A 19,042-nucleotide genomic window follows, 5' to 3' on the forward strand; every position below is an offset into this window, starting at 1 on the left:
GGATGGGCGCTTGGAAAGTAGCAACCCTGAGGAGAGACGGGGAACATAGATGACACTCTGGGCCACAGGCGAAGTCCCTGGGTTGAAGTTCTGGTCTTATCACCTACTAGCTGGGTGACCCTGGGTAAACCCACTCCTTCTCCAGGCCCCAGCATCCCAATCTGTATAATGAATGAATGGGGTGAGGGGATGTCTCAAGGTGGTATTGCCTGGGCCCTGACCACAAGACACTGTCACTGCATCAGGGCCCAGCACTCTAGGGCTGCTTCCTGATGACGGGCTTCAGGCAGGAGGAGGAGCTCCTACAAGAGGTAACATCAGAGTCCAGGCAACCCTAGAGAGCTCAGGACCCACACCATTAGCAGTGATCCTCTTCTGATGGGGGTGTCCTTTGCCCAGAGAAGGGGATCATGGCTCTACTCACAGGTGAGGCCAAGCCTGCCCTAGAACATCCCTCACCTTCCTCTAGCAGAGACAGAGCAAAGGACTCTGAGGGTCAGGAAGCTAAGTTCAGGTGATCCACAGCAGAGTCCAGGCTTCATAAGAGAGATGCCCTTGGACAATCTATCTGGCACACAGGTACAGGAGATCACTTCCCTGGACCCAGCACACCCCTGCCCGTCCCACCTTTCCCTGGCAGTGGTTAATGTACCTCTGACACAATCTTTATCTTCAGCAGATGCCTCTCCTGAGCACAGTGTCCCCCTGCCTACTGGTGATCCTGGTGCCCAGACACCTCAGACCAATTTCATTCCAAACCAATTTCATGCCAAAGTATCTGCCCCCCACCACCATTGTTTTCCTTGAACAACTCAAGCCAGAAATGGGAGTGGCTCTTTCCTCATCTCCTGCAGTCAGTCTCTCACCACAACCTGGTAATTCCCCAAACCCCTCAAGCCCCTCTCCTCTTCTCCATGCCCTTTGTCATTGCCCCGGTCCGGCCACCCCCTGGCTCTCGCTTGACCACAGTGAAATCCTCCTGCCTCCAGTCTTGCTCCCGCCAACCCACTTTCCACAGGGCAGCCAGATAATATCTTTGGAAAATGCCATCTGACTACTCCATTCCATTGCTTTAAACTCCAACAGCCCTTTACAAAACTTTGCTTTTGAAAAGCCTGCTGTGATCCAGCCCCTGCCCACCTGTCTGGCCTCATCTCTCAGCACCACCCCAGCCCCCAGTCCTAGCTGGCCCCTAATATCCTTACACGTGACGCAGCCTCGGCCTGCAATTACCCGTGCCCCTCTCTGCCCCGTGAACTCCCACTCATGCCTCGAGGCCCAGCTCAAATGTCTCCTCCTCTGGGAGGCCTTCCCCACCCCCAGGCTGAGCGGGTGGCACCCTCCCCTGGGGCCTTCCTAGAGCATTTCCCATGATGCGCTGCAGAAGCTGTTTACGGGGCTGACACGGGCCTGGCTGAGCTCCTTGAGGACAGAGCCCTGCCTTATTTATTTTCAGTCCATAGAGAGAAGCTCAGAGAATGTGAGAAGGTAGAGGGAGAGAGAGAAGAAGGGAAGAAGGAAGCAGAAGGAAGAAAGGAAGGCAGGAAAGAAGGAAAGGAAAGGAAAGAACAAGTCAAGCAAAGAAATTGGGGGATAATTCATTCATTCACCTACCCACCCATTCCATCGCTCATTCAACAAATATCCACCCAGTTCCTAGCAGGCCCCACTCCAGGCACTGAGGATATCATTAGCAAGCTCAGGAGACGGTGATCACTCCCAGCATTTCCAGGTGACTTGGTGTGTGCATGTGTATGTGTGTTGAACATGTGCGTGCAAGGCCTTCTGTGTGTGAGGGCTTGCTGCCGGGGCACCTGTCTTCTCTGGGGCCTGGTGCTTTTAGCATCTGTCCCTGGATCCTATTGCAGCCCGAAATAAGGCTGTGAGCCACCACAAGGCAGGGGCGACTCTCGTCAGCTGAGGCCGGAGCTGGCTGCAAGGCACACCCAGCTCGCCGACTGCCTGCACAGACACTGACCACTCGACTCTCAGCTTCCCGACAGAGGTGTTAATCTGAGGGTCTGACACCCCCTCCTGCCCACTGTGCTTCCATCTCTCAGGTACCAGGATCCAAGGGGAGCTTGAGGGCTGTGGGGAGTGGGCGGTGGAGAGGAGTAATTCCAGAGCCCCTTCCACCCACAGCAGAGCAAGGACCCTGCAGAAGGGCCAGGAGTGTGGGGCCTTGTGGAAGCCTGGATCCTGAATTGGGAAGGGAGAGATCCTAAGCTCTGGGTTAAATGGGGAGGGGTGGCTAGGATTCCAACTGGAGGGTAGGTTACGACTCTGCTCAGACGTCAAGATCTTTCAGTAACAGAGGGAACAGGGTCCCTGTCTGTAAAATGAGGGGTCCTTCCCGATGTCTGTAAATTTCTGTAGGGAGAGTATTTGTCAAGAAACAGATCTAGGAACGGTGGAATCCTAAGTGGTCATGGCTGAGCATGCTTCACAAGCTCATGGGCCTCACCCCAATGCGCACACATGTGCTCCTGTTTGCATGCAGCTCTAGGTGGCACAGAGAGACTCAGAGCTGGAGCGCCGCTCGCTCACACTTACCGAGGGGGTCAGAGAGACCAATTAGAATCCAGGTTGCCAAGCGCAGCACCCAGTGACCTGGGGCCAGGTATGGGTATGGGAGGGGAGATAATGGATGGAGGCAGATTGTTTTTCTAAAAGAAGGAATATAGAAAAACCTGGCAGCAAAGCAGAGGGGCATAGAAGTGGGTAAGGCTGTCAGGAGGCTCAAGGGCTCTGCCTTCTCTCCTGAGGGCAAGATAGGGACCCTAGACTTGGGGCCTGCAGGGCTTCTCTGCAGCTTTGGACCTCATTTTATTTTAAATCACCTCCAAGATTCCTGGGACACACCACAGATGCAAATGGGGGACTGGTGGAGGACGGAGAGAAACAGAGCACCATGGAAGTGAGCCGAAGGATGCGGGCTACGAAGGGGCTGATGGCTCTTTCAGCTTCCTTGCACCAGCCTGTGCCCTCAAGCTTCAGAGCTGAATACTGGGGACATGAGGGGCACACCTTGCAGACCCCAGTGCAGCCCCAGCCTAACCGGCCATACTCCTCTCCCCCAGACTTCAACCTTCAACCTCTTTAAGCCTCTGAGTAGAGCTCACTGGAGTCAATGGACAACAACAGTCAGACACCCCCACCTCCCCTTCTAATGTCCCAGAAACTACTCTCGATGAGCCTGTGCTTCCTTAGCAAACTGGAAGCAGACCTGCATGACCTTGAGCATCTCCCTTGCCCTCCATGGACCTCAGCCTCCTCTTTCCCACTTGGACAGCCCTTGCTCGAGACTGGGGTGAGCTATGGCTATGTGGGGCTGAGGCTGGGGACCAAGGGCTGGGAGGAATGGAGGCAGCTGGACCCATCTATAGGGGTGTCTCCTCCACAGGATGATCCCCAAGGAGCAGAAGGGACCAGTGATGACTACCACGGGGGACTTCACTGAACCAGGTAAGGCTGACCCAGCCCCTGGGCATTCCTCAGATCCCATCCTTTCTTGGTCCCAGGCTATAGCCACTCAGCCTGCTGGCTCCAGGCCTGGGCAAACAGGTGTGAGTTCCAGGCCAGCCTGTGGAATCTGCCGCCTGGGCTGGGAAGTTTCCCGAAGCATTGAGAGGGGCCTGGCCCTGATTTCGGGGCACACGAGAGCTGAGGTTGAGTGCCATAGACTGGGCCCTGGCCCCACCTGAGCCATTCTCTCAGCCCCAGATTGAGCTCTGAGGGTCCCAGATCGAACCCTACCAATGGCCCAAGCTTCCCACATAATGCCTGTGTTTTAACTGGGGGTCCCACTGAGTAGCCACAGCACGAGACAAGGGGTCAGGGGAGAGTGGGGCAGCGGGGCAAGAGCAGGCTGCCCAATCTGAGTCAAACCATTTCACGTAAAAGCTGATTCAGCCAATGGATAAATCATCTAAAATACATATTTATCAACTTTATAAGACCTCTTCCAGAACTCTTGGCAGAATTTTGGAGTCTTTATTTGGCCTATTTAGAGCATTTTATGTATTTTAAAAACAAACTCAGCTAAGTCAGAAGTCTCACACTTTTCTGTGAATCATAGTGACATGGCGCTGTTGCTTAAAAGTACAGATTACTGAGGGAGCACACAGTTACTGAGGGAGTCAGGGGGCCGATCAGAATCCAGGTTGCCCAGCTCAGCACCCACTGACCTGGGGCCAGTTATGGGAGGTACAGATGGAAGCAGGCTATTTATCTAAAAGAAGGACTATAGAGAAACCTGGTGGCAAAGCAGAGGGGCATGGCAGTGGGTAAGGCTGTCAGGAGGCTCATCCCAATATCCCTACCCAGGAGTTCTGATCCAGGGGACCTAGGGCGGAGGCCAAGCATTAGCCACTTAAACAAGTACCCGGATGGTTCCCATGCAGGAGAGCAGTGAACCAAGCTCTGATAAATCCTTGCCTAAGGACTTTGCTGCAGTTTTGCCCCCTTCGGTGTTCTAAGAAGTGTTTCATCATGTGGACAGCTTTATCTGTGAGGCATACTTTTAATCTGTTTTGTGTGTTCTTGTCTCCTTTTGTTGGTTTCATTTTTTTTCATTCCATGATTTTCATGCTGAAATATGTAAGCTTTGTGAGATGTTGACACTCTAAATAGAAGAACCAGGCTATGCATTTTCTTTTCTCTTGTCTAATTAGTTACAGACCCCCCAGTGTTGACACTCATCATTTATGCCAGACTGGAAATAAGTTTGTTGTTGTTGTTGTTGTTGATTATTGCTAGAGTATTAATTAAGGACAATTTTGAAACTAAAGAAAAGTAGAAAGGTAAAAAAATCGCATGAGCTCATCACCAAAAGACAGCGTTTGTAAAATAATAATAAAACACCGTTCTTGTGCACTTACTATGTCTCAGATACAGTTCTAAGAGCATTTGAACGTTTTGTTAAATATACAACCCTCACAACAACTCTGTAAATTAGATACAATTGTACCCACTTTTTAGATGAGAAAACAGAGACTCAGAAAAGCCAGGAAATCACATCCTCAGTAGGTGCAGAACAGATTTGACCCCAGATCTTTTTGTCTCCAAAACTGCTCCTTTACCACATGGTTACATAAATAAAACATTCATTTTATAAAATATTCAAACAAAACAGACATGAATGACTTTGAAAGCGAAAGTTCCTCATAATGAAACCATCTGGAGATAACCATTGTTAACAGATTTGTGTAAATCCTTCTTCTGTTCATATATAAACATTTATATAAGCCCATATACACGTGGGCTGCATACTATACACTGTGTTCATCATCTTAAATTTTTTTCACTTTGCAGCACACATCTTAAATTTTTTTCACTCAGCTACATACCACATCTTAAATTTTTTTCACTTAGCAGCATACCACAGACTTCTTCCCGTCTTAGTATAATTTATCTCCCCCCTCCCCTCCCCTCACTCCCCCAGCATATAAGATATTATATATATTTATACACCCTCCCCCGACAAGGAGGCCATGAAGGCTTGACTAAGTTTAGGGGTAGAGCCTGAGGATTCCTGAACAAGTGACTTGTTGAGATTGCACTCCTAGGAGAAGGGAAGTGACAAAAACAGGACTGGGCAGAGGAAATTGCTAAGTAAGGAAGTGGGGTCCAGAGCATAAATTAATTGCCCTATAGAAATCATCTCAGCTTTAGCAGGGCAGCTGTTGCAGCCTCTACTCACCGGGGCAGTTCTCTGCAGAGGTGGCCGTTGTGAGCTGTTAGTCACTGATAAAGGGTGTCCAGGCAGCATCCCCCATAAGACTGATTCCCCGTTTTCATAATCTGACACCTCACTGCAGCAAACATCCTCGTACGTATATCCTTGGAAGTATTTATTCAACTTTTCTCCCCAAGGAGGAATGCCTAGAATTAGAATTGCTTAGTCAAAATAGGTTTCATCTATAGCTTTTTTTTTTTTTGTCTTTAAATATTGAGCTCAGTTCATCTGAACAGCACTTGAGAATATATGCTGGGGGACCTTTATCACATATTTAGGTATAAATGGTCTTTCATCTGTTTAAGACAGAATGCATTGTCTCATTTGAAACAAACAAAAACAAAACCAGTGCGAACAATCTCCAGCCCTCCTCCTTTGTATATCCCATAAATAGTCACTGCTCATATTTGGCATGTCTCCTTGCAGATTCAATACGTGCATAAGCATATACTTATTTTTTAAACATATGAGTGGGATCTTAGAATACAAATTCTTCAGAAATTTGCTTCCCCCCCCACCCTTAATCTATAGTGGATTTCTTTCTGATTCTAATATATAGAAGTTTCTTTCTCTACATTTGCTGAAAGAATGAAAAAACTATCAGCCTCCTTTTTTAAAAGGCCATTTTGGATTCCGCTGAGTGGGATGAAGCACCGCTCTTGCACGGCCCTCGGTGCTGACTGGCGACCACATCCGTCTCCCTGCCCCAGTCACTCTCTCTGCTGTTCTCTGGGACAGTTTCAGCAACCGTTCTTCTCAAACCTAAAGTACCTCCTCCCCCACTTCCATTCTCAGCTAGTGACCTTGCTTCTTATTTCACTGAGGAAAGGAGCCAAGAGAGACTTCTGCAGGCTCCCGCCTCCACATCTGTCCGCTTGTCTGCCCCCGTGTTCTCCGTTTTCCCTCCTAGCGTGCTAGATGACCTCTCCGTGCACCTGTCCGAAGCCAGCGCTCTTGCTGGGCGCCGGACACCCTCCCTGCCCTCTCCCCTGCTCTAGGACATTCCTTCAGTAATTCTCCTCTTTAAAAACAAGCAAGCAAACAAACAAATCCCTCTTGTTTCCATAGCTGCCTCCAGCCGAGGTCCTTCAGAGCACAGCTCCTCAAAGCTGCTGTCTTTACTTCCCTCCTCTCTCTTTTTTTAAACATTTTATTTAACCAACTTACACACACCAAAGTAGAGAGTTCAAACCCCCAAGGTCCCCCTTTTATTCCTGGAGTCCAGAACAAATCCCAAGAAACATGTCATTCCACGCAACACCCCCCCACCACCACCAAACACTTCACAACGCATCAAAAGTAATAAAAAGCACATTTCCTTACAGGTAAAGGTATTAACACACTGAACAAAATGAGAAATACTGATTTAATACTATCTAATAACCAGTCCTGTCGTCAACTTTCTCCAATTTTCTAGTTTGTTCACGGGTATCTAAATAAGAGCCACTTTGGATTCTAACATTATCTAGTTGCATGTATACAACATTATATTTCTACTTCTGTACACATTAGAGCATGAAAAGTGAAAGTGTTAGTCCTGTCCAACTGTTTGAGACCTTGTGGGCTATAGCCCACCAGGCTCCTCTGTCCACAGAATTCTCCAGGCAAGAATACTGAAGTTGTTAGCCATTCCCATCTCCAAGGGATCACCCCAACCCATGAATCAAACTCTGGTCTCTCATATTGCAGACAGATTCTTTACCATCTAAGTCACCAGGGACGCCCATACACTATAGCATGCTCACCACCAAAAGTATAGTTTTTACCCTTCACCACAGTTGACCCCTGTATTCATCTTGCCCTCCCTCTTGGCCCCATTCCCTTCTAGTAACCACTACTCTGTTCTCTGTATCTGCATGTTTGTTGATGTTTGGTTTGGTCATTCATGTCGGCTTTTGTTTGTTTGTTTTTATATTCTGCCTGTGAGTGAAATCATATGGCATTTGTCTTTATCTGACTTATTTCACTTAGCGCAGCACCTTCAAGGGCCCTTGTTTTTATTTGGTAGCTATGTCTCTTAAATCTCCTTTAATCTAAATCATCGTCACCCCCTCCTTTTTTTTCCATGTCATTCACTCCTTTGAAGAAACTGGGCCAGATGCTCTGTACAAGCCCCGCATCATAGATTTGGCTCATTGCTTCCTCGCGGTATGGTTAAACTGTTCCTCAGTCCCTTTTCTCTTGAACCTTTTCCAAAAAGGCTTTCACACCCAAGTACACCACAGGGACTGCTTTTGTGGGGATTACCAATAATAACCCCGTGTTACTAAATATAATGGTCAATTTTCAGGCCTCCTCTGACTCGACACGTCAGCAACATTTGACTCTGTTGATCAGTTCATTGTCCCTGAAACACTTTCATCCTTTGGTCCCAGGACACCACAGTCTTTAGATTCCTCTTGCTTCTCCCCAGGCCCAGGCTGTTTTTCATCTCCTTGATCTAAATGTTGGAGGCTCCGGGGCTCAGTGTGTAGATCTCTTATGCATCCTTATAACCTTGGTGATCTCAACCAGCCTCCAGGCTCAGAATGTCATTTAGAGAGCTGGAACATGAATCCACTTGGATCTGAATTCAGAGATGACAAATACCTCTGCCTGTGCTGACCATACGTATCCCTCTCCTGCCAGCGTCCTCATCACCTTTGACACTTCTATCTTCCGAAAGTCTCCCTTCGTTGGGCCAGTGTGAAATGTGCATTTTGCTGGTGGGGAAAGCACAAAGGGTATGGATAGGCCCCCAAACTACTGACAGACATCAGCCCCGAAATCCTTCTACATGGCTGTAATGACTGGTCCTAACTATGAGGAAAGAAATCAACAGAAAACTTTTCACTAAAAAACAACAATAGCAAATACCATTTGTATACTCCCAATGTCCCAGTTTTTACATCCAAGTCAGTTTTCTCCCACAAACATTAGACTCATATGTCCCTCAGCTCCCTCCTCAGCATCTCCACTGGGATGCCTACAAGACTCTTCAAACCTTATTCTCAGTTTTGGAGACCATTAGGGGAGTTTGAATATGGGTTAGGCATTGCATTGATATAAAACAAAAATTCATGCACTTGGAAAGGAAGAGAGCTTTGAATAAAAGCAAGTTACAAAGAAGCTATGCTATGATTTCATTTTGGTTAAAAAGTCACAAGACTATATGGTCAATTAAGAAGACAGGGGGGCTTCCCTTGTGGCTCAGTTGGTAAAGATCCACCTGCAATGCGGGAGACCTGGGTTCAATCCCTGGGTTGGGAAGATGCCCTGGAGAAGGGAAAGGCTCCCCACTCCAGTATTCTGGCCTGGAGAGTCCCATGGACAGAGGAACCTAGCAGGCTACAGTCCTGCTAGGACTATACTCTGGACTGTATAGTCCATGGGGTCGCAGAGTTGGACACGACTGAGTGACCTTACTTCACGAAGACAGTAAAGGCATATACACTAACGGGTTAGGAGTGGTAATCTCTGGATGTTAGAAAACGGTGTTCTTCTTTCCTTTTTCTCTCATGTCTATATTTTCTAACTCTCTTCAATGTACGCATATGCTGTTTTGGTGGCGCTAATGGTAAAGAACCCACCTGCCAGTGCAGGAGACGTAAGAAATGGGAATTTGATCCTGGGTTGGGAAGATCCCCTGGAGGAGGGCGTGGCAACCCACTCTAGTATCCTTGCCTGGAGAATCCCATGGACAGAGGAGCCTAGCAGGCTACAGTCCATACAGTCGCAAAGAGTTGGACACTACTGAGCAACTTAGCATGCACACGATGATAAAAGGCTATTTTAAAATGAAAAGAAGACATGTCTAGACCTGAATGCTTGGTCTTCCCCACACCTCCTCCTCCTCCAGCCTTCCCATCTCAGAGAGCGGGCCGCTGCATACTCCCAGCGGCTCAGGCCAGAAACCCTGCCATCACCTCCATTCCTCTGTCTGTCTCTCACATCCCACCCCAAGGGCCTTCCTTCAGAAGATATCTAGAATCTGATCATTTCTCATCACCACCACCACTATGGGCACAGAGCTGCACAGGAGATTCGGGGACTAAATACACCTGGCCAAAGAGTATCTGAAATGATGCTTGATTTCAGCATCAAACACAGGTAATCACACTCAGAGGAGTCATCTCAGCCCACTGGCTGGGCAAAGAATCCACAGAATGACACCCAGTGTCAGCAAGCACAGGGAGAAACTGACATTCTTGTACATAACGGACGGTGCTGTGAAGAGGTCCCCTTTGAGTCAGCAGCCGGAGTACCCTGAAGTTTTGGTAGTAAGAGCTCTCTCTGTCCTCTCCCGCAGTTCCTTTGCTGGACCTGGGCAAGAAACTGAGCGTGCCCCAGGATTTGATGATGGAGGAGCTATCGCTGCGCAACAACAGAGGGTCCCTCCTCTTCCAGAAGAGACAGCGGCGCGTGCAGAAATTCACCTTTGAGTTTGCAGCCAGCCCTCGTGCTGTGAGTAAGCTCCCACTGTGCTCACAGGGAAACTGAGGCCCAGTCATCAGCCTAGAGCCAAACAATGAGCCAAGTGAGAAAGTCTGGCCCCTGCAGGGGCCCCTCAGTCCAACGAGGGGATGACTGTGGCTTCGCCATCAGACTGATGCCTGCCCTGCTCTGCGATCTTAGAAAAGAGTGAGCTCTTCAGGCATTTCTCCCCAGACACGAAACACAAAGTGGGTTGGACAGGGTGAGCCATGCAGTGAAGGGACCCTGGCTCCTATGGAAAGTGCCGAAGGACAGTCAGGTGCTCTGGGCTGAATGTGCAGCAAGCAGGATTTAGATTAGACTTGAGCTTGATCTAAGATGGAAAATACAGAACAGCTCTCTCTTCTTCCCACTGGAAGAAGGTAAAGTCATCTAAAGAATGGGGCTTCCCTGGTGGCTCAGTGGAAAAGAGCCTGCCTGCCCACGTAGGTGACGGTTCAATCTCCGGGTCAGGAAGATCCCTTGGAGAGGGAAATGGCATCCCACTCCAGTATTCTTGCCTGGGAAACTGCATGGACAGAGGAACCTGGCGGGCTACAGTCCATGGCTTGCAAGAGAGTCAAGACATAACCTAGTGACTAAACAACAGCAAAGAAAGGAAACAAGAATGACCTGCCCGTGGACTTCAGAGAGGCGGCAGGCAATCTCAAGTACTTCCGATGAACTCGGGGCCTGCCATCCTGCTCCACTCAATTTCTGGATGAAGCAGGAGATGACGAGAGGGCACCATGTGGCAGAATAATAAAATGACAAAACATCTACTTTGCTATGTGTTTATGACAGTGTGAGCTAAGCAGTTGGCGTGTGTCATCTCATTTAATGATCAGAGAGTGACAGTATTATCATCACGTCCACTTTACAGAGAAGGAAACTGAGGCTCAGGGAGGTTAACAAAAGTCCAGGGGCAATACAACAATAGCCACTAACATATATTAAGAGCACTTCTCTGTTCCAGGGTCTAGCGCTCTACATTATGAACTCATGCCCCCAACATCCTTGGGAGGAGGGCTCTAGGATTATGCCCCTCCCCACCCCCTGCCTATTTTAGTGGAGGCAGAACCCTGGTGAGCCTACCTGTGGTTTACTTGCCACCCGCCCCCCCCAACCCCACAGGTTGTGGCAGGAAGTGCGAAGGAGAAGGTGACTGGAACAGCAGAACCTGGGACGGTGAGTGTGGACAGAGACCTCTCCCCCCACGAGGAGGGAAACCCTGGGGGAAGGGGCCAGGCAGCTCAGATTCTCTGAGCTTTCACTCCTGTGCCCAGGTTGCCAACAGCCATGAGGGGCAGAACTACCGCTCTGAGCTTCACATCTATCCCGCCTCGCACGGGGGCCCTGGGGATGCTGAGTCCATGGCCTCCCGGCCACAGCGCCACAACCCCAGCGCCCTGGCACCAGGTAAGTGGCCTCCCCACGTCCCAGGGCCAGGGCTGGAGGACCAGAACATGGGTGTGTTCCCTGATGGGGCAGGAAGAGCACCCAGAGAGTATCTAGTCCATCTCCTTACACATGCACACCCCTCTCTGCAGACACAGCACAAGCCCAGAGAGCTGCAGCTGTGTCAGCCACAGAGCGCGCCAGAGATGAGCCAAGACTCGAGTCTCTGCCCCAACTTGCACTTCCCCTGCTCCATCCTCCCTGTTTCCAGGGATGAGGAAGCAAAGTCGCTCTTTGCTGGAGCGACTTTGGCATTACATTCCACTCCCTCGACTTCCCTTTCTTAGGTCCTTCCTGCCCATCCCCAAACAGTGTCCATGGGATGGGTGTGGGGGCCAAAGGAGAAGGGAACCCAGGCAGCCCACTTGCCTGCCTGCCACGTGTCATACTCCACCCCTAGGTTATGCTGAGCCACTGAAGGGCATCCCACCCGAGAAGTTCAACCACACAGCCATCCCCAAGGGCTACCGCTGCCCGTGGCAGGAGTTCATCAGCTACCGGGACTACCTGGGCGAGGGCGGAAGTCACACCCCCAGCCTGGTGGAGTATCGAAATTTCAACAAGTAAGACAAGGCGGGGCTGCTCAGGGAGAGACCTGGAAGGAGGATGCCCTGGAGCCAGCCACAACCACAGCAGCAGCTGCATTTCCTGAGCACTTTCTACGTGCCAGGCTCTACCCCAGTGCCTTGTATACATTTATTGAATTCCTGCTAAAAAACAATAGAACTCTTGCCCCCTAGCACATAGTAGGTGCTCAGTAAATGCACAGGGAATGAACGGGTGTGTGTGGCACACACCTTGTTGGATCCTGCTTCACAACAGGGTGGGGCAGGTGCTACAATTTTTCCCATTCTGCTGGAGAAGAGGATTATCAACAATCTGTCCAAAGTCACACGGCAAGAAAGCAATGGCAGGGCTGGGCTCCACATCTGGGTTTGTCGGACCCAGATGGGTTTCTTGTTCTTCATCACTGCTGTGTGCCACCTCCTTGATGGATGTGGAAGTGTGAGTCCTTCCCTGGGTGGGGGCCCCAGATCTCACCAGTCCTGGGCCAGTTCAGCCTTTCCCTTTCATCAGTGGTCTGGAAGAGGCCTAGAAAGTGACCTTGAGGTTGTGCCACTGTGGGAAGTGGCAGTGAAATGTTGGACACCAGAGGTGAGAACAACAGATAAGTGTTTAGAGCGTGGGCTTCATCAAGGGCTTAATGCAGTCTCTACCCCTGGCTGTGTGACCTTGGGCAAATGGCTTAACCTCTCTGGGTCTCCAATTCCCACTTGTAAAAGGAGACTCTTATACTATTAATACCTACTTCATAAAATGGTTGTGAGGATTGCATGAGAGGCCAGAGGCAAAGTTTCTGGCAAGTGAGAATCTCTCAAAAAATGGTAGCCTCTATTATTACTATTTACAGGTTATTATTATTTTCAGGGGAGAACTTGAAAGGGATAAATTTAATGTTCCACTCTAGAGGCCCGAAAACAAATCACAGAAGGCAGGACAGGAGCCTAGCACTGGAGGAAGGCATGGGGCTGGGGGATGCATTTCAACTGCAATCGGCTTCCTTAGTCTGCTGCTATTTATGAGAAATTCTCTGCTGGCTTGGGCTGCATTAAGTGAGAAAGTGGAGGGTCCACAGAGAGGAGGCCACAGCCCAGCTCTTCTGGCACCTGCTCAGACCACATGTGGAGACTATCTGCCTGGCTTGGCCTGGAGACCAGGCCCCCTAAGGAAGGGTTGAAGGAGCCGGGGTGATGGGCCTTGAGAAGAGAGTGCTCTGGAGGGATGTGACTGCCCTCAAATAGCTGAGAGCATGGGAGGACCATGATGGGAAGAACAGGGTCCAACAGGCATCGTGTGAACCACAAGCCATTGGCAGAGGAGTGGGGGTTTCTTGCCAGGAAGGACTGGGCTGCTTCTTCTCCCGGGGCCCTCCAGCCCTGCCTGTCTAGCTATTTAAAACCCTCAGCAGACATCAGTGCTAGCAGGCAGCTTCCGGGCTGGCCAGGGCAGGCTGTGGCCCCACTGATCTCATGCTATGGCAGGCTGAGGCATGTTCCCACCAAAAGAAGGGGGATTCTTAAGTAGCCTCAAGGCCAGACACTTCCTGGCACAGAAGAGGCAACTGAGGTAGAGAGGGAAGGAACAGCAGTGTTGGCAGTCAAGCTGTGCTCAGCATCCACGGCCTGACCGTGAGCTCTGCACAACTTGGAAGCAGCCTGGCCTGCTCCTGTGGGGCCCGGCTGTTGCCACCACCACTGGGGTGGTCCAGGCAGAAACGCTGGCTCCTGGCTCAGGAATGGTCCCAAGCTGCAGGGAAAACACTACATGAGTAATGCTATTTGTTCTCTTAAAAGTAAAAAATAGTTTGAAAATCATGTATTTGTATTATCTTAAAAAAAACACACACACAACACACAACCCTGCTGCTGCTGCTGCTGCTGCTGCTGCTGCTGCTAAGTCGCTTCAGTCGTGTCCGACTCTGTGCGACCCCATAGACGGCAGCCCACCATGCTCCCCCATCCCTGGGATTCTCCCATCAAGAACACTGGAGTGGGTTGCCATTTCCTTCTCCAATGCATGAAAGTGAAAAGTGAAAGAGAAGTCGCTCAGTCGTGTCTGACTGTTAGCCACCCCATGGACTGCAGCCTACCAGGCTCCTCCGTCCGTGGGATTTTCCAGGCAAGAGTACTGGAACGGGGTGCCATTGCCTTCTCACACACAACCCTAGGCAACTACAAATGAAAGAAGGGCCCCTTTGTTCCCTATCCTCCAATCCCAGGTCTCTTCCCAGAAGTGACGCTGTTGTCGGGTTGGTGTGTGTTCTCAGAGCGTTCTCTACAAGCAGCTACATATCTATGGGGAAGTAGTGTCGTTTGGTTTGCATGTGTATGTGTGTTTTTTGATATTTTGAATCTCATCCTATAACTTGCTTTTTTCACTCAACATAATGCTTTTGAAATCTCTTAATATCTATAGCTCTGTTCATTCCTTTTAAGCTGTTATATAGTACTCTGCCATGAATATATTGATCTTATCCATTGTTCTGCCAGTGGGCATATGGCTTGTCTCTGGTTGGTCACTAATCACTGCTCATACCTGCTTCCTTGTGCATATGTGCATGTACTTCCTAAGCCATATACTTACAGGTAGAGTTGCTGGTTGACAGAATTTGCACATTCTCAGGTTTAAAGGACCCTGCCAAATTGCCCTGCAAGGTAGCAGCACCAGTTTACCCTCCAGCCAGCAGTATATGAGTGAGAATTTTTCCACCATTCACTAACTTTGGCCGATTACCAAATCATTTATTCTTGTCAGTATTGTGGGTGAGAAATGTCTTGGTTGTAATCTGTATTCTCTGATTCTGAATGTTCTTTCTAACTCTCCTTTCTCTCTCCAATTTGTGATATATTTTTGTAAGGGGAGATGTCAAGAGGGAGGAAAAACCAGATTCCAAGTCTTCCCCCTTCTGAACTTTGTTTAAGGGGAGCTGAGAGTTTTGCCAGGACAGGTCAATTTTCACTCTGAAAACATCATTCTTATTAATATTTCCAAACAACGAGCCATCCTGACTAGGGGTGGATTTGGGACTGGGGAAAGCTGAGGAAAGCTGGAGAAACCTGTTAAAGATAGTACAAAATCTTTGCTGAGTGACAGAGAAACGGAGGCCCAGAGAGGTGGGGAGGGGGCCACACGCAGTGACCCCCATGTCTGTTCTGCCACCCCACTCCCACCCAGCCTGCCTCTCCTGCCGCTCTTCTCTCCCCAGGACCCCGGTGCCCTTTGGAGGAACCCTGGTGGGAGAAACCCTTCCGAGGGCAGGCACCCCCTTCGTTCCGGAGCTCATCAGTGGCTTGGAACTCCTTCGCCTCAGGCCCAGCTTCAACAGAGTGGCCCAGGGCTGGGTCCGCAACCTCCCAGAGTCTGAGGAGCTGTAGCTCCAGCACCTTCACTTCCCTCATCTCAGAGTTCGAATAACACCTGGAGCCAAGACTTGTGGCCAGCAGTTCACAGTTTATAAAGGGCCATTGCACACAAAACCTCACTGCAAATGGCCTCAAAGTCACAGAGTTCAGCAGTTCCCAATGTGGCAAGCTTCAAAATCACCTGGGGGTATTTTCCTACAGGTTTCTGACCTGCCCAAACCTGCAGCATCAGAATCCCCTGAGCAGAGATCTCTATTAGTAACTCGTACTCCGAGCTGATTCTAAGAAAACTTGGCCCTGGTTTGTGTCTTTAGGAATCCAAGCCTCCAATGACTTCACCTCCAGCCTCCACTTCTGCTCCTGTACTCTAGCTGTCTCCCCCGGTGACAGGGAGCCCACTAGCTGCCTATTTACCTGTGAAGCACTCTGATAATTAGTTTTTCCTTTTACTGAGACACAGATGGTCTTTATCTATTCATGCTGCTAACATTTACTAAGCACCAACTGTGTGTTAGCTGCTGTGCCAGCCATAGGGAGAAGGTGGGGAATAAGCCCAGGCCCTAGCCTAGAAAGAGGGAGGAAAAGACAGTACGGAAGACAGATTTGTAAAGCGGGAGATCACCTTAATGCTCCCTAAAGCACGCTGACAACTGCGGAACCATGGGAAGCAGAGGGGGGTCTCTAACCCTGGGTGTGGGGTGGGGACTCTGGGAGGTGTCCCAGAGAATTTGAGCAGGGCCTTGGAGGACTGAAGGGAGGGGGTGTGACAAGGAGGTTGTGGAGATGAAGGCATTTCTGGCAAGTGGGTGGTGAGTGCAAGGGTGCAGAATTGTCACAGGTGCAAGTGTGAAGAAGGGGGATGGCAGTGTCAGAGAAGGCGGTGAGTCCTCAGTGGGGCAGAGTGGGGTGGGCTGCACTAAGGAGATGGGGAAGTTCTTAAGCTGGGGAGTGAGGGGTCTCGCTGGTTGCTATGTGGGGCACAGACTGGAGAGGCGCAAGGCCAGATGCTGGGAACCCTTCAAGGAATGAGGCCTGGACTAGGGAGGCAACCATGGGGTCAAAGGAAGGAGCACCCCTCGGCACCCTCCAGGGCAGGTGCAGAGTGGGGTGCTTCCAAGGACGACTCCCTGCCACCCTCTTCCACTCACCATTTGGAGCAGACCCCGGGCTAGATCTCGTTCTAGTGCCCACCAGGCGTAGTTCGACCCCTACGCAGGCTCCTTGGAAAGACGTGAAGGGAGCGCCTCCCTGCAGGTGTGGGTGGTGCTGCTGATGGCGGCTGCTTTTTATTGGGTGCCTCGGTGCTCGCGCTGGTAGCAGGTGTTCTACATCACCCATCTCTGATTTTCAGTATAACCTTGAGACAAAGGTGTGGGCCCGCCTTACAGATGTGGCTATCCAGGCCTAAAAAGGGGAAGTGACTCGTCTGGGGACAAAGCCAAAGTGGGGACCTGTCCAATTCCAGTGAATATTTCTTATCACTCCACTGGGAGGCCAAGTCAGTGCCCAGTGAGTCTGGAATCACCTAGTCCTGGTGTCATGCTTTTAGAGCTTAAGAGTGCAGTGGGGGTCAGACTGGATGGGGTGGGTTCTAGTGCCACCGCTAGCTGTGGGAACGAGCAAGTCATTTCTCACCATGGGCCTCTGTTTCTCCACTTGTGAGATAAGGACAAGAGTTCAAGACCCTGCATGGGGTTTTGTGAGCATAGTGACGGACACACAGGTAATAAGCAGTCAGATTTTAGGCAACTACTGCTCTTGGCTGGATAAGATGTTCCTGCAGTGAATGCACCCTGAGAAGTAGGCTCATGGAATTGTCACTGGGGGTCAGTTAGGCTGAAACCTGAAGGAGAGCCTCCGATGACCATAGCGTTCCCTTTGGACATGACTTACTCCTTCCCCACTGCCTCCTTCTGCCTCCTCCCTGACTCCCTCTCCTGGGGAGAAGAGAAGGCCACAAATCTAGCTGATTCCCAGGTGTGCATGCTGGAAATCTAGCTGATTTCCAGAAATAGAAAGAAAATGGCTGCATCTTCCTTTTGCTCCAGAGGAGTTTCGCTGTGCCCCACCCAGCCTTAAGGGCCCAACAGCTGATTTAGATTTACTTGCAATTGATGTGCTGTCTTGAATGTGGGGGCTGCCATTTAAAGCTGTGTTTCTATGAACTGAAAACCAACTGTGAAAGTGTCCGAAACAAGGAAGAGAGGATATGGACTGTCTTGGGTTGGCTCTGCTGTGCTCTGCGGGTAATGTTAGCCAGCAGGTATGGGAGAGAAGCTTGCTGCACCCCAGAGTAAATCCCCATTCCTTCTTTTTTCTGAGTTGACTCTTACTGATGGTGTTAAAAAAAAAAAAAAAAAGAATGCTTATTGTAAAAGTAAATAAATAAATGAAGTAGTAAAATGTGAAGGTATCGGTCCATAGAGCTCCTCCCATACACATACGGAGCCCTTCCCTCCTTCCTGCATTCTGCCCCATTCCCATACCACACCAGAGGTAACCACTGCTAATTGTTTGGTCCCCCTAGGATTCTAGACTTAATTGAACAAAGATGTACATGTATATAGATACGTAAGTACAGAGACATGTCTTTCTTTTAATGGGATCAAACGGTATTTGTTGTTCTGTATTTTGCCTCTTTATTCAACAAGTACAATTTGGATCCTGAAAAGGCAGGCCATAAACCTTTCATGTAGTTTGGGAGCCTAGTATGCCCTTCCTATAAATTCTTGTACTTTTGCCTGATTTTGTTCTTTACATGAATGAAATCATACAGTGATATGGAAATGACAGGGGCTGAGAATAACCCAAACGCTGGGACAGCGGACAGCGTGCACAGCAGCAGTGGCCTCGAATGAACCACAGTGACACACAACACGGAGGTGTCCTAGGAACAAAATTGTGAGCAAAGGCAGGCAGGCGCACAAAACACGCTTACTGATGCAAGGAGGTGTTTAATATGCAATCAGGACTTTGGAGGAAAGAAAGGTTTGTGATTGGGAAGGGACATAACGCCCCTTCTGGGGAAAGCTGGACAGTTTCTATTTCCAGATATACATGATTGTTATACAGATATCCACTTAAAATATTTAATTTAGTTGTGCACCTGTTGTTTACGCATGTTTTTGGTACATGAGTTACATTTTACCAAAACGATCCCTCCTTTTAAAAAAGTTAGTGGACACGGGAATTCCCTGACGGTCCACTGTTAGGACTCAGCGCTGTCACTGCTGAGGGCCCAGGTTCCCTCCCTGGTTAGGGGACTAAGACCCCACAACTGTGAGGTGTGGCCAAAATAAATGATAAAATAAATTAAAAAGTTAATGGGTAGATTGATTGTCCAGCATTACTAACAAGAGTTCCAGAAGGAGTTGGAATGACTTGGGATTCTTTGGACTTGATCAGAGACATAAACTCACATAATCTTCACCCTGTCATGAGAAGGATAAACTAAAGCCACACTTAGGAACCA

The 19,042-nt window shown here is 49.5% G+C and overlaps 1 protein-coding gene across 5 annotated transcripts; it reads left to right on the forward strand.

The window, feature by feature from the left end:
- Positions 1-1,315: 1,315 nt before the first annotated feature.
- MYOZ3 (myozenin 3) lies at positions 1,316-17,973 on the forward strand. Of its 5 annotated transcripts, none has more exons than XM_069592459.1 (7): positions 1,316-1,732; positions 3,404-3,465; positions 10,026-10,180; positions 11,324-11,377; positions 11,476-11,608; positions 12,048-12,210; positions 15,414-17,973. In XM_069592459.1, the coding sequence occupies exons 2-7, from the start codon at positions 3,405-3,407 to the stop codon at positions 15,580-15,582; spliced, it is 735 nt and encodes a 244-aa protein (XP_069448560.1). In that variant the 5' UTR covers positions 1,316-1,732; position 3,404; the 3' UTR covers positions 15,583-17,973. The 5 variants fall into 5 exon arrangements, with proteins under 5 accessions (XP_069448560.1, XP_069448561.1, XP_069448563.1 ...); XM_069592460.1 differs by having other exon boundaries at positions 1,381-2,060; XM_069592462.1 differs by lacking the exon at positions 1,316-1,732 and adding an exon at positions 1,902-2,060 and having other exon boundaries at positions 3,387-3,465.
- Positions 17,974-19,042: the final 1,069 nt, after the last annotated feature.

This window comes from Ovis canadensis, chromosome 5 (assembly GCF_042477335.2).
Source record: "Ovis canadensis isolate MfBH-ARS-UI-01 breed Bighorn chromosome 5, ARS-UI_OviCan_v2, whole genome shotgun sequence".
Taxonomy (NCBI): Eukaryota; Metazoa; Chordata; class Mammalia; order Artiodactyla; family Bovidae; genus Ovis; species Ovis canadensis.